The sequence below is a fragment of the Hetaerina americana genome, unplaced genomic scaffold (genome assembly GCF_022747635.1).
Source record: "Hetaerina americana unplaced genomic scaffold, ioHetAmer1.1.p SCAF_9, whole genome shotgun sequence".
Classification (NCBI taxonomy): domain Eukaryota; kingdom Metazoa; phylum Arthropoda; class Insecta; order Odonata; family Calopterygidae; genus Hetaerina; species Hetaerina americana.
In genome coordinates, this window is record NW_027287538.1 from 2,841,426 (window position 1) to 2,857,144 (window position 15,719).

Consider the following 15,719-nt stretch of genomic DNA (forward strand, 5'->3'; position numbering starts at 1 on the left):
TAAATTGTATGTCTTAGCATAAAATGATAGCAATAGTTTATTTATGATAATAAATAAGTAATAGCTTGCATTGCCATTGCTAGAAAATGCATACATTGTTGTAATGGGAGTTTTTTAAATTCAGGCATAAGAAGAGCTGGTCAATTCATGTCATTTATTGTTTGTTGCTTTTCTTTAACAACGAAGTAATCATAATAGTTTTTCTCTTATGACTAGTTATTCATTGAATATTAAAATCCTTTCACGCAGCATGTCTGGGAGCATTTGTATGTGATATTGTAATTATAATGGTTTGGGAAGGATCCAATTAATTTCATTTTATTGATTTCATATGGTAGCAACTCATTAGGGCAAGTTGGTACATTTGTAAAGAATGTATTAGTTGAATTAATGTGATTGTATGAGTGTGCAAAAGTTCATCTACTTCAATACCCTGCGAGCCACCAAAAAGGTGTGTGGCAGGGGGTTAGGGTTTTTCAAATGGATGGGGAAAGGTGGGGGGAACCTGCAAAAAATAATCGTGTAACCCTGCGCAGTCGCTACCTTGTAGGTTAATACTCATTATGTCGAGCCGACTAGTGGGGGATTTCGATTTTAAGCATTCTGGTCTCTGGTTGTTCTCGGAAAAAATGCCCATTTAAATCTGTCTGTCTTGCAGGCTATCTCTCTAATCTTATTTTTGTGATCCCTCCGCCCGTAATACGTTGGGGTTCGTATTATGTTCTTGATGCCATCGGAAAAGGACCCATCTTTAAATTTTATTAAAAAGTTTAATCTATATTGTAAACGCTGCTGTTTAAGGGAATCCCAGCCTAAATTTTCTAGCAAAGTAGTTACGCTACTGCGTTGGTCATAACAATTTTTGACTAATCTAACCCCCCTCCGTTGAAATCGATCCAATTCTGAAATAAAAATTTATCTCTTGAGGATCCCATATACTGGCAGTATACTCTAGGTAGGGCCTGACTAGGACAAGAAAACATCGTTCCTTCACTTTTTCCGTCGCAACTACCCAGCACTCTTTTTACAAATCCAAATTTTTTATTAGCGGGACAGCATATTTCCCGTATGTGCTTTCCCTGGGACAGATCGTGAGTAATTGTTGCACCCAAGTATTTAAAGGGATCTACCCTCGCGATTTCTGTTGTTTCACTTTGTAACTAAATGGGGGGGGGGGGTGTTACTCTTCCCAAAAATGTATTACTACGCATTTTTCAAATATAATTCCAATTGCCATGTATTGCACCAAGTCTGGATTGCACTTAGGTTGTTAGCTAACGTGACTGTCATCGCGACTTCGAATGTCCCCATAAATCACCGCATCGCCAGCAAAAAGACGGACACTGCTATTAACCACGGTGCTGAGGTCATTTATGTAAATAAAAAACAAGAGTGGGCCTATGACACTTACCTGTGGTACACCCGACATGACCTTAACAGTATCGGATGATACACCGTCCAGAACGACTGTTTGAACAAGATTTTTTAAAAATAGTTTAATCCAGCATATTACACTCCCGTGTATTCCATAAGTTTCACTTCGCGAGTAACTTGCAATGAGGGACTTAATCAAAAGCTTCTTTAAAATCTAGAAATATCGCATCAACTGGAATATTACTTTCACTGGAATGCATTATATCATGAACAAAGAGTGCGAGTTGAGTTTCGCAGGATCTACCTTTACGGAGCCCGTGTTGGTTATTAATCAATAAATCTTGGCTATCGAGGTACCTCATTATGGAACTAACAATGATGTGCTCAAGAATCTTACAGGAGATGGAGGTGGGCGATATTGGCCTACAATTCCTGGGGTCCTCCTGGTCTCCATTTTTAAATATGGGTGTCAGAGAAACTATCCTCCAGCCATTTGGCAAGCTTTCTTCTGCTAATGATTTCTTAAATATTATATCAAAATAAGGGGCAATTTCAGACAACAGTTCTTTATACACGCGAGCCGGTATCTCATCAGGTCCCGGAGATTTGTTGGGGTCGATATTTTTAAGAAGTAACTATATACTGCGGGTGGAAAAGTGGATTGCATGCATTGGTTGTAGAAATGTTTTCGGAAGGCTCTCTGGTATATTCTGGGAGCATTTGTTGACAATACTGTGGAATAATTACTTTAATACGTTGGCTTTGCCTAAAGTACTTGTTACTTTATCACCTTTTTCGTTGTTCAATGAGTTTACGGTGGACTTTTTTCCCTGCACTTTCCTGACGTAGGACCAAAACATCTTTGGGTTATCGTTTAAATGTTCACCTAATTTTTTCCTTTTGAATTCTGCTACCGCCTTCCGGAAGGCCTTTTTGGCAGTGGACATAGATGCTTTGTAATTTTCTGAGGTTTCCTTGATTTTATCAGGGGAGGAATCTTTAACCGCGTTTATTATTCTGGCATGGCACGCCCTTTGCCGTCTTAGTGATTTCCGTACTTCAGAGTTGTACCAACGGTGTTCCTTATTCTCTCTTATATACTTACTAGGCATGAATCTCTGTATTGCCGAACGTGTTACCGCAGTAAAATTATTCCAGGTATCCTCGACTCTCCTTGTTTTGCTTAATTCGTCAAATCTAAGAAAGGAACAGTTTAGCTCAAATTTTAAGCCATCATAGTCAGTTTTATTGAATAAATAAATTTTTCTCTTAGATTTGTTAACTTTTTCTACGCTTAGGGAAAATTTAGCGTTTACAGCCCTGTGATCACTGATTCCATCAATAACTCCTACATTTAAGACCCTTTCGGGTATATTAGTAGTGAATAGAACAAGATCTTTCCCCTTGAATAACTGATCGTAGCACTTTTCCACTTGATAAAAATATTTTTATCAAGTGGAAAAGTGCTACGATCAGTTATTCATTATGTTCGACTTCCACCACATCACGCCTGAAGCTACTCAATTTAATTGATCACTGATTCCATCAATAACTCCTACATTTAAGACCCTTTCGGGTATATTAGTAGTGAATAGAACAAGATCTTTCCCCTTGAATAACTGATCGTAGCACTTTTCCACTTGATAAAAATATTTTTATCAAGTGGAAAAGTGCTACGATCAGTTATTCATTATGTTCGACTTCCACCACATCACGCCTGAAGCTACTCAATTTAATCTTTCCCCTTGTTGGTGAAGTAACTAATTGATGTAGGGAATTTGAGGTGAACGTCAATAGGAGGGTCTCGCATAAATCCTTGTATTTACCTCCATTTATAGAACTGTACGAATCCCAATCTACTATGGGAACATTAAAATCACCACTGATAATTAGTATATGCTCATTGTTGTGGGATGTAAAGCTTTTTATCTGCCTTTCTAGATCTAGTATTGAGTTAACGCAAGCATGGGGTGGTCTATAATACGCCCAGACATATATTCTTTTCGCACTGGGTATTTTTACTGAGCACCAGACACTTTCTATACAGCTATCAGGAAATAACTCAGCTCTACTGATGGTAGAGTTTTTAACCGCGATAAACACTCCTCCTCCGGCTCTATTCTGTCCGTCGTTTCTATAAACTGTGAAGGACTTGGGAAATATTTCGCTGTCTGCGATATCATCTGTTAACCAACTTTCAGTTCCTATAATGATATGACTCTGTGCTATGAATGAGGTGGTGAAATTCCGGTATCTTATTTTTTAAACTTTGGCAGTTAACTACTACTAGGGAAATTATTTCTTCGTCTAGAACCTTCTTAGTGTTCGTTGCGGTCTGCTTTTGGTGATGCTATTTATAAGTCTGTATTTATTTATAAGTTTATGTGTCTTAATACACGATCGGTTCATATTCTGATAAGTGATTCTTTCTTTTGTCTCATTAGCACTGAACGTACCTCGAGAAATATCTTTAGGCAGCCTAGTATTGTGAGGCCCACTAATTGACCTACACTTTATAATATCGTTACCAGGGAAATTTATATTTAAATTTACTCCGCTACCTAACCTACTCATTTGCCTAAGAAATTTCTACAGTGCTCGAAGATCCTATAAGCCACCCGAGTTGGTGTCTTATATGGTCTTGACAATAATTGAGGTGAATTGTAATGTTACCCTTCGCAGTGACATCCTTAAATGTAGTTAGTCTTGTTTTGGAATGGATTGATAAGGTTGTGAAGGCCAGTGAGTCATATTATTTTATTAATTAGGTATTAATTTGAATGAATTGACAATTTTAAGGCAATAACTTCCCTGTTAAAGCAGAAAAGCATGTTATATTACTCCTATCAATGTTATTTTAAAGCCTCTCATATTATCATTGGTACCTTGTTAAATTTAGTTGAATGGGAGACACAACCAATGATGAATATTCAGAAATGTGGAGAGAAGGCTTTCGTTTGAGGGCATGAAGGTGGATCATGCCAATTTTCATGAGTGGCCAATGCTTTTGAAAATACAGTTAATTCCTGTATTTGTACTTAGTTAGGGACCCCAGGAAAAAGTATAAAACATGGGAAAGTAATTATCAGGGGAAGTGGATTTTTATTTAACCTTGTAAATGTACATTTTTGCCTTGCCTATCCATTTTCAAGCAAATGTAATATTTACGTTCTCAAGTAATTTAGGAAAACTGAACATTATCTGAATCTGGTTTGATTGTGTGCAAACAGTTGTCTCTCAACTTCAAAATTGGTTGAAGAAATGAAATAATTTTGTTTCAATGTACTCTTGATGTGAAAGATCCAATACCTATTAATTATTCTGTAGCATATCAATGTTATAACTTCACGGTCAAGGCGTTGGAAATAACCTCTGTTGTTGGTCACCAGGTTTTGCATTTTCGGTGCTTCAGCATGTTAGGGCCAAAGTCACGTTTAGTCTTCATAATGCACTATTGTGTGAGATGAATATAGTCCCCCTTAGTGAAGTGTTATTGCGATGCATAAATGAAGCAGCTAGCTGGTAAGTTGTATGGTGTGCTCATTTCACAGCACGCAGGCTGAGGGAGTGAGTGTAAGTCAGTGAGGTTTTTTATGAAGGTTGATGCACATGAGGTTCATTTTAGAATGTGACATTTCACTTAAATCATGCCTCTTAGTGATGCACATAGCAAGGAAATGAAACCATGTATAGGGTTCTCTAAATATATTGGATTTTTTCTCTTAAAGTTTATGGCTGAAAATATTGTAAATAGCGTTAATGATTTATTTGTGTCAACGCATTTTTTATTCGCATGAAATATAATCATGGTTTTGATGAAGAAAGATGAATGCTCTTCCTCACTTTTCATTCTTGACATTTGTTCCTCTTGAAACATTTATGAAGTGGGCAAAAGTAAACAAGGAATTTTCTGGCAGTAGTTCAGTTGAATGGTGCACTGCCGACAACCTTTAAGTTAAGTATGTGGTATCCCATGGGTTTGTATTGGTAAATTGAGTTGGTAAATTGTTATTATACAGGTTCTTAAATTTGATTCAGCTTATCTGATAACTGTTTGAGCTGTAGTAAGCCGTAATAAACCATAAAGATAGTAATCAGCCCGAAGGTCAGGTTGTAGATGATGGCAGAGTTTACCTTGTACCAAGTGTGATGGCATGTGAAATCATGCATCAGGGGGGGGGGGCAGTGCATTTTGTAATGCCGTTTATGGTTTCTCTGGATGCCCTGGAATTGAACCTGGCCCTCTGGTCAGTAGTCCAACCGGACAGCCTCTGGGCTACGGCGACCCTAAATCATAGTACTGTCTCTCAATGAAATCATTTATGGGCTTAATCACAATACAGGCAGCGCTTGAATTGGTGATGTCCTCGTAACCCCAAGCATATGTCCTTTCATTCTTGGAAATGAAAGTGATGGCTTTCGCAGAAAATTATTGACATCCAGTTTTTTTAGAAATGGCTGCCTGACCATTAATTTTTTCAAAAAATACAATTCCTGTTGCAGTGTAGCATTGAAACATATTGAGAGCTTGAAATTTGAAGTGTTGTTTATTTTTTAAATTTATTCTTTGTGTTTTATATGAAGAAAATGTGTTAAGCATTGTATTTCTTATAATTTTTAACATTAGTCGAGAAATAAATTGGATGATAATATATCAAATGGAAAATATATCTTAAGAAATATGCTGGACTATCGTTAACTACTTGCCAAGAAATAATTTGTAATCAATGAAAATATTTCAGTGGTGTTGGTTTCAAATTTTTTTACCAGACCACTAGACTACTTTGTCATATTTTCCTCTATTATAGTCTTGTATTCAGTTGGGAAAGGGGCATGTTGTTCCATACGTGGCCTGTGGGCATCAACGATGGAAAGCATATCAGATTTTGATACTTGACAGCAATTATCTTGATTTCACTGGTAAAATGATAGCCATGGTCCATGAGAAACTGGGTAGATAGGTCTCCCACCACCATAGACGGGCACTATTCCAAACTGAAAGTTATTATACTTACGAGCTATTGAGAACGTTGGGTGAGAATCATCATGTGTGAATGCTGTTCGTTTTTAAGTTAAATGTTAGAGACAGCTTTGTCATCCACAGTAATGCTGCTAGTTTCCAAGTACTGTAAGTGTGTGTAATGTGAGACATCTGAGGCCGACCAGGATGCGTTCGCACGCAATTGAAGTTTCAATGTATGCTTTTATTTTGGAATGCTTACTTTGAAAACTTTGCTGCTCTAATGTTGACCAAGTCTCTAAATGTCGAGTCTGGAGTCTCTTAATGCTGAACAATTTTCACGATTCTATCATGTTCTGATTGGTCATGGCCATTTGCAGGAAATGAGGTGTACTTTTCAGGTGGAAATTTTCCTCATTCCGGCACAGGTGAAAAAACTGGACTAATTGTTGAACTGGGTAGCACAACCATCACCAAAATGATGACTTTTTATGTGCACAAATGTTTCAAAAAGGAATTCACCGACTGCGTACATTTTGTCGGGTCACCAAATGCAACAAAAGTGTTGCACAGTTTTTCTCTTCTGATATCTCTCTAGTATTTTGCCCATAGTGTCAGTTGATGGTGTTTGTGTCATGATTTATTCGGTAGCACTGGGCCTTATTTTGGATTTCTAAGTGAGTAGTTGTTGGCGAAAGGCAATTGAAACTATTGATGTATCTAATGGTACATTCAGAATTTTAACAAAATGACCGAGTTGCTCTGAAAAGTGTGAAATCAGCTTTTGTATCCTATCAGCTAACTCTTAAACCAACTGGAAATAGTTAATGGTGTCACTTTCATTGTAATCTTCAAATTTTGATTCCAAGGAACTCACTATAATTGCTTTGGGGTAACGTAGTCTCTAAGCATTAATTCTCTTAATTGTCAAATTGGGAAGTGAAAACTTAGGTTTCGGTTTCATTTGGTTGAATGATTAGTATAAATAAAACAGTTTCTGGCATAACTTGGTGGAAATTCAAGGTCCCTGATGATGTTATACCATAATGCAACCCAGGTCGTAAATAAAAGTTTTTTATGTGGAAAGGCGAAGTATTTCAAATTTAATTTCAATGATTGGTGGCTTTAAGGTGAATTGTGCACTTGCATGAATAGTGACATTGGCCCCCTGCTGAAATGCACCTCTTGGAACAGTATTTGGTAATCCAAAAATTTTGGGAGCCTCCCTTCTAAAATTTGAATGTGCTTTATTTAAGTTGGCTAAAATCAATAGTTTCCCTAATTATTTTTACGGTGTTCACTATATCTTTCATTCTAGGCATAAATGGAGACTTCTAAACTCACAAAAATCCTTCTTAATTCTTCTCTTTCGGGGATCGAGATGGTGCGGGGGCTAGCGTACTGGCTTCCTACCCAGAGGGCCCGGGTTCAAATCCCGGCGGTGTTGAATATTTTTCAGAGGTATCTCGATCCCTACTTGAGGTGCTTTGTGGAGGGCACTTTGAGTGAGTACGCCGTCCGTCGGATGGGACGTTAAGCTGCGGACCCCTTGGCGCCTTTCGTAAAGAGTAGGCTAATGCCGACGCCGGGTTTCTCTCCACTCTTCATCCTTTCCTATCCATCCCCTATGGCGCAAATGACCTTAGCTGTCGGTCGCCTCCCCTCAAAACTACTACTACTTCTTCTCTTTCATGATTCCTTCTTTACAAGATACTAGTATGGTTTGAGTTAGGCTAAAATTTCTTTTCCCTGAATTTCTTTGAGTCAGACCAACAACAGCATGGCACATTGAATGCTTCTTTTGTATTTTCCCTAATTCAACCCCAAAGAAAGGGTTCTAGTCTAAAAAGCAAGTATTGATATTATATGTTTTAATTTTCTCTGTTATTACAGTGTGTACACTAAAAAAAACCATTATTTAAACAGTACTTGGCTACAATTATTATGGTAATGTTACATGATTGTTTTCATTTTAAAATAGGGGAGAAGTTTTACTTTGTCATTTGACTCCTTATTAAATTTTTAATGCTAATTTGAAACTTTTGATATTTTTCTAGATGATATAAATACAAGGTTATTATCTCACAAGTTTTACACTACACTAATTGTTAATGGAAGGTTTCTGGGGTTTCAAAAAGGTATCGGGTAAATTATAATATGGTTGGCCACAGTTACAGGGGCAATGTGCTTAATTCATAGTCTCTTGGGATCGGATGCAGATCCAATCAGCATATGGTGTCAAGTGTAAAGTGATGTCCAAGAAAACCAAAAGAAACACTTTTTAGGAAATGGAGGATGTAGAAGCATTACTGGGATGGGAAGAAAGTGAAAGTGTGTCTGCTGGCTGTAGAGAAAATGGGAAATTGAGGAATGGGAAATGAATTGAAGAAAAGTGGGATATGGAAAGTCATAAATAGAAGTGTAAACTCTAATATTTATGTTCGGATTATCCATTTTGCTGAGTATCCCTGCTTTTCTGACCGTGCCGCCATCAATCTTAATAAAATGACATAAAAATGATAAAATGTTTTGAAGCATGTTAAAGGTATACTTTTAAAAAAAATACCATTTTGAAATATGGGGCGGCATTGGTGCGTTGTGTGTCAGCCAGGAGGCAGGAGAGGGGTGGTGGTGTGTGTGGGATGGGATGTTGTCGTGGTGCAGCAGCAGGTGGGTATGAAATAAGAATAAATGGAAATAAAACAAAGGTTACGTTGTTTTAGGCAAAGAAAACTGGTTGCTTAAAAATTTGCTGCCATTGTAACCAACTCGCACCATTCTAATGAAACGTGTTGTGTAACAGCAGGTTTAGGTAGCTGGATATGTATTATCTATTTCTCAGAAGGTGAATTGAAGCGAATTGTGAATGCAATGCAATGTATGCCTCAGGAAAGCTATTACTTCTATCAGGGAAGTCTTCGAGGATATGCAGACTAAAACATGGTGATGGATTGTGCCTTGGTACCTTTTGCTGATTGCCTTAAAACCTTTGTGATCATGTTAATCAGTTCGCTTTGTTTTATGATTTCCTACCTCGTGTATTTAAATCCAATCGTGACATTCTCATAAATGTTGATTTCCTCTTCTAAGTCAATAATTAAATGCATCTTTGGTCTACAATATGATATCTATCATTCTTACAAATTCAGTTTTCACTTAAGTTGGTTGAACTGTTGCATACGTATATTTTGCCTCAATCGCCTACTTTTTCTCTGCCTCTGAAATATTAGTATCCTATAATGTTCCAGCCATTTCTTAACATTTTTTTCAAATGAAGTCTTATTCCTCGGTAAACATTTTCTTTTGTATTTATTTTAGAGCCGGTTTGAGGTGGAGAGTTCAAAATATGTTAGATTAACGTATGATTCTGTTGCTGATCCAGTCCAGAATCAATGCTGAGCGCATTACAGAATGTGTGATAGGTATGGGATGAGTCAATTCAAACAAAACTAATGATGTGAGCTTTTTGAAAAAGAGCTCAACTACATTAAAGCAAGTTAGCATAAACTAGAATAGGTGGAACAATTAACTTATTTTGGGAGTGGTTTAGATGAAAATTAAGGAAGCTCTCGAGATTAATTGTATCAACAGAAAAAAGTTCATGGAAGAGAAAGGACTTTATGAGGGCTTCATGGATGATTTGAAAAGGATAGTTAAAACTCATAGGTGGACAGTGTCTTTTTACCAGAATGGTCATTGAAGCAAAGGGAGTATATGAATGTGGGTGTGTAGGAGGATGGGAAAGGTGGGCAGAAAGGGAAACAAATGAGGCGGTGCTAGGTGTGGGGGGGGGGGAGGAGAGGGGAATGTTTGAGGCTTCGTCAGGAGGCAGGAAGAATGGATGAAGGGCATATTGATAAGGCAGTGGGATGTTGAAGACTAACAGAAGGGGAGAATGTCAGGCAAACGAGGAAAGGTGTGTTGAATGGTATGGAGAAAGTGTAGAGAGAGGAGGTTACAGTAAACCCTTCTTTAATGCTATGTACTACCTAGATTGAAAATGTAGGGCAGACACTTCGACTTGACCCAGCAAGTCAATCGTCGCCCTCCACCAACCTCCCTAGCACAATGTTCCCCCCTCCATCACAGCCCTCAACGTCCCGTCACCAATCATAATGTTCTGCATCCAATGTCAATGCCTCCTTTGGACTTCTGTAGCCATTCAGAGCAGTAGACTCGTGGATAATAATATAATAACTCATAGATAATAATATAATAACTCATAGATAATAATATAATAACTCATATATAATAATATAATAACTTATAGATAATAATATTATAATAACAGTTAATAAAGACATCAGCATGATTTCATTTCAAGTAAATTATTTCACTTGGTGAAACGCTAAGTTTTACTACTGCCACTAGCCTAATGAATGGAAAGCATGAATAGTATCTTATGTAATTCTTAAATAGTATCATATGTGTGGTTTCATTATATACAAGGTTGAATGGCATCTTAACATACATGCTCGGAAGTCATTTTCACAGCGTCCATTGTCAGATTTTTCACCAAAACATAACATCCCCTGCAGCCTTCCAGTTCTGCTGAGGTGGAATTGGTTTACCTGAGATAATGTGTGTTAATTTCATCATATTTATGTAAATCGTCACTGGTTATGTTATTATTGAGTAAGGTATCAGATTATTTCCCTGTCATGAATACTGCTTTCGTAGTTGGAGTAGTAGTAGTAGTAGTCCTTTTTTCTTATTGGTAATTATTTGAAAAGTCTCTATTTGTCATTATAGTATGCCAGCATTTAAGGGGGTGTAATGGTTACAAATTTTTAATTTTTTGGCCTGGACATTATTTTTGGTTATACTGAATAGCACACAAATTATCACCACGCAGCTGAGTAGTTAAATGTTAGATAAATAATTCCTCTTGGTATTTGATAGATAAATTGTACTGTCATCGTTTCAATTGATAAAAACCAATCTAATCAATAGGAAAATGTCCTGTCATACTCAAATTCTTAAATATTGAGATGATAGTGATTAGAATTGAAATGGTCCCGGGCATCTTAAGATGTGTTAGAGTAATAGATAGATGTTTGTGCGAAGGGTAAATGATGTGTGCAGCTGCCGAAGCAGTCGCGAGGAGTGCACATTCTTGAGTGTTGGCTGTAAATAATGTCCACGAGATATACTTAAGGATGGTTTTTCATTTGTTATTTCAATGATTGCACACATATTAAATGTGCATTTGGCATTTAAAATAATATTTATTGGGTAAAAAAAACAGTGAAGGATGATGAGTGCATTTCCATGGGAAAGGTGATGCGTTGGTTGATGAGGCTGGCTCGGCACACACGGCAGGGGATAGTTCTATTCCCTGATCTCAAGGGCCAAGTGCCAGTTTCTGTGGCAGATTCCTGTATTTTTGTTCCCTTCTAACACTGTTGTGTGTCATAGCAGCATGTGTGTGACCATCAACATTGGTACTGTCGAATATGCATCCTCTCAAACAGTCTTGAGGGTGAGAGTGTGTTGTACTTTTTGCTTGCTGCTACTGCAGTGCTGTGGCCTGCTCTCATTGATGGGCATCTTGTTCAGCACCACCGATGCATTGCGAGGTCACCTCGGGGCCAAGCCGTTGAGTACATTGCACTGTTCAATAGTCAGGTGAAGAGGACTCTCCTAAGGAAATAATTTGCCCAAGATATAAACCAGTAGGCAATAAATTTTGAGCAATATATTTCAGGTAAATGTGTGCGATGTTAGAATTATTAGAAATGTTTAAATAAAAACATTATTGGAGAGGTTTTGAGTCAATGGTTGTAATTTTAAGTAAAGATTAGGAATGAAGGGAGAGACTTGGAATGTGGAACAGCTATGGCTTCAAATTGTCAATGTAAAGATTTTAAATTATGGGTACGGAGGGAAAATATGGTGTAATGAATGTAAATAAGGTAAAAGTTTATCCCATGGAAGGGGGGGAGGGAACAATTTCTAAGTGAAAGTTGGAGAGATAAAGAGACATTGTGGTATTGAGTGCTGTGTAATTGATAGAAGTGGCAAAAGAGAGCATTTTAGTTAAGACAAAAAAAGCCATGTAAATAGGCGTGTGGATTATTTACCATGTGTGGAGCTGGGTTAGGTATTAACACGATATCTTAGTTTAACTAGGAAATTCCACTGGGAACATTGGTAGACCCCCTAGTAGTGATGCATTTCAATGCCTTTAAACTAGAAGTTAGTGTTGTATGCAGTTGTAATATGTGAGATTTAGTTAAATTTAAGTGAGATATTAAAGAACAGCATATTAGTGATGTTTGGTCAGTGTGTGCAGTGTTATAGGCTGAAGTTGGCAATAGACAGGAAATGGTATTGAGTCTTCACTTCTGATTTTACTTGGTTGATTGATTTAACCGTGGCTAGAATTGACGAGTGATGTGCTATTTCAAAGCCTAAGTATTGCAGTTGGTGTAATTCTGATGTTACTGTAATACATAAAATGACTTTCATATTATCTCAAAAATTGGCCGGCAATTTGTGGAGTTTAGATAGCACAAAGCACTGATGCATCCATTCATTATTTCTCTTGTTGCATAACTTAATAATATTATCGACGCCTTATCTGCTATGGATTAATTTGGTGCTGCCAATGTGAGTGTGTGGGCTTGTTCTTAGAAGTGGTGCTTTGACCAAGGAGTATTCTCCATTTTTCAAATTGTCTCCTCAATCACATCCTTTTGTCTTAGACTAAGAATTAAAGATATTGCCAGATTGGGCGACAATTTTCTTTCTCTTGCTCATTGACTGTCGGACATCCATTAATTGGCTTACTGTCATTTCATCAATTAAAAATTTTTGAAAGATGTGTGCACTTTAATTTTTGTAATGAACTTTGCTAATTATTATAGTATTTTATTGTGAATGATGTGGTATTTGTGTGTCGTCAATTAATGGAAATGGTTCGTTAATTTTATTGATTTACTAGATAATTAAAAACTAGAAATATATGAAATTACTGAATGAAGTGTAGAATGATTTTCAAGAAATTAAATTTAGTGGTTGACAAGTTAGTGTCATCTATAATTTTGAAGTGTGATAGAAGATGTTGTTGTAAAATCATGAACATAATTGTCGCAGTTGCTTGGGCCTATTTAAGTGTTAAGGTAAAATGTGTGTGTGTATGGGAAAAAAAATACACCTGTAGAACCAAGTCTGCAATTTACTGCGACAATGATTTCTAATCACTCGATGTGTCTGCCAGCAATGTAGCAGTTCTTGATATTGTGCTGTTGAAGTCTGCTTGCGTCGGGTAAAAGAATACTAGCATAGAGAACAAGACTGAGAATGTAGCTTAGGTTTATGTTAGAAGATAATCTTGATATCATTTGATCATGATGTTGTCTTTGGCACTTACAGAATTGGAAGAGGAGGTCGTTTTGGACGAAAGGGCGTGGCCATCAACTTCGTCACTGAAGATGATAAGCGTGCCCTAAAGGACATTGAAACGTTCTACAATACCCGCATAGAGGAGATGCCCATGAATGTGGCTGATCTCATCTAAAAGGGTCGGAGAGAAGAGAAAGTGGCTTCTTTTAGTGCTGTCTGTGTTGCCTCGAGCTCTTTGAATGGTGTGAGTATCGAGGTCTTAGTTCGTGCGAGAGCGCCCACTTGTCCTGTGCTAGCCACAGTTTGGTGGGAAGGGGGTTTAGGACAGAATTTTTTTGTGGACTTGTGTTGTTCCCTCTCCCAGTGCTTCTTTCTCTTGATCAGGGTGTACGGAGAGTCTTGGTAAGATTCTCTCTGCTGCGAGCGCGGGGTGTGGAGAGTGGGGATAAACTGCAGTTCACCCATTTTTTTTATCTGGAAGCGGTGGTGTTTTGAAGACTTTGTACTGATGCCCCTGTGTGCCCGGGGTTAACGCAGAGACAGTGCTGGTTGTCACTCTCTTCCTTTCTTTATATTAACCCGATCCCATTCCCTCATTGTCCCCGATCCCTTTTATTATTACATATTGTCACGTGTGACTGGTACATGTGGGCTTATTTCCCTTGACTAAGCTATTTTCAAAAGGACCCATTACAGTCTTTTTGATGTTGGTCATTTAGTGTATCAAAGTAAATAAGTCTTTAACTAATTATTATAATTATTATTCAAATGAGAATTGTGTGTAGTTGTATTGTCTGTAAAGGGTTATGTTTTTGGAGAGGTTTTCAATAATTTGATTATTTTTGTGTATCATAAAATTATGTTATAGCTTAATAGGTGTATGATAAAACGTTGACGGGGGATGTAATTTAATGATTTTTCAATTCTTGTGGCTTTTCTTAGTTTGCCTACTCAAGGTGGACTTGTCTTTCATTCATATTTCTCTTGTCTGGACTGCAAAAAGCTGGAATCTTCGGCTGCTGCTTCAGGCTCGAGTACCTTTTGCCCACAGTCGACTTCCGCAATGTCCATAATTTGTTGCCTTTATGTAGATAGAAAATCACTCAAATACAACTGCTATTGGAAATTAGAATTATTGTCTAGGTGGGAAACCACTGTTATATATTGGCCCTTTTACTTTTCATGCTGTGAACCATATGGTAGCCCCTTGATTATTCGAATGTTTCGTCGTGCATGCAAAAGTAGTGTTGGATTGTGGAGGGGCTATTTCAATCAGAAACGATGCCGCAGGCGTTTTATTTTACCCCATGAATTTTGTATATCCCTTACAAATTGGCCCTTCTGACGACCTGAAATAAAGTGTTAAACTATATGGAAAAATTGTTTTTGGTTATTGAAGAACCACCTTTATTGAAATATATTATTTGCTGCTGAGGAGGAGGTATGTCCAACCGTTAGTAAATGTGTGTTCTGTATTTTCAGGGAGATCGCCTGGACACCGTGAGGAAGATGTTGGAATAAAGACAAATTTACATTTATTGATTTTGGAAACCTCTTAAACTGTTATCTTTCCTTCAGAATTTGTATTGAAATTGAATATTGTTTCAAAATCGATGGAACCTATGTAATTTTATTTCCACCAGTAAATGGCATGACCTATTATGTGAAAGGTCATTTTTTTAGCATTCCTTTCCTTCTCTAAGCTCCTGAAAGTGAAAATTTGTGATGAATTAACTTGCATTTCCAAACTGGAATGTACCATTCCCGCGGGAAAGGATTTACTAAATTAAAAATGAGAAAATTGAGAAAGCTTGATAATTGGCGAATGAAAACTTGAAATAGCCGAAGTGTTACTCATCGACGGCGGTCAATTTCGTTTGAAACTCGCGGTTCGAATAATAACTGTAGAAGTCAAGTTTTATCTATAAATTACTATATTTATATATAAATAATTCTGTATCTGGTATTTGAGTTTGAGATAATTAATTCCGTAACAATGACTGGAGTATTATTCGAAGAACGTTTTCATGACAGAGCA

General features: G+C 37.3%; 1 protein-coding gene across 2 annotated transcripts in view; it reads left to right on the forward strand.

The window, feature by feature from the left end:
• Window positions 1-15,343, forward strand: part of LOC139699098 (eukaryotic initiation factor 4A-I-like) — a 31,489-nt gene extending 16,146 nt beyond the window's left edge. The window contains exons 9-10 of one of the 2 annotated variants that reach the window (XR_011703051.1): window positions 13,712-13,923; window positions 15,164-15,343. Coding sequence is in view for 1 of the 2 variants with exons in the window: in XM_071598115.1 (XP_071454216.1) it covers window positions 13,712-13,856 (145 nt within the window). In the remaining variant the exon portion in view is untranslated. Of the gene's footprint in view, window positions 1-13,711 lie in introns of both variants that reach the window. The other variant, XM_071598115.1, reaches the window with a different exon arrangement.
• The last annotated feature ends 376 nt before the right edge of the window (window positions 15,344-15,719 follow it).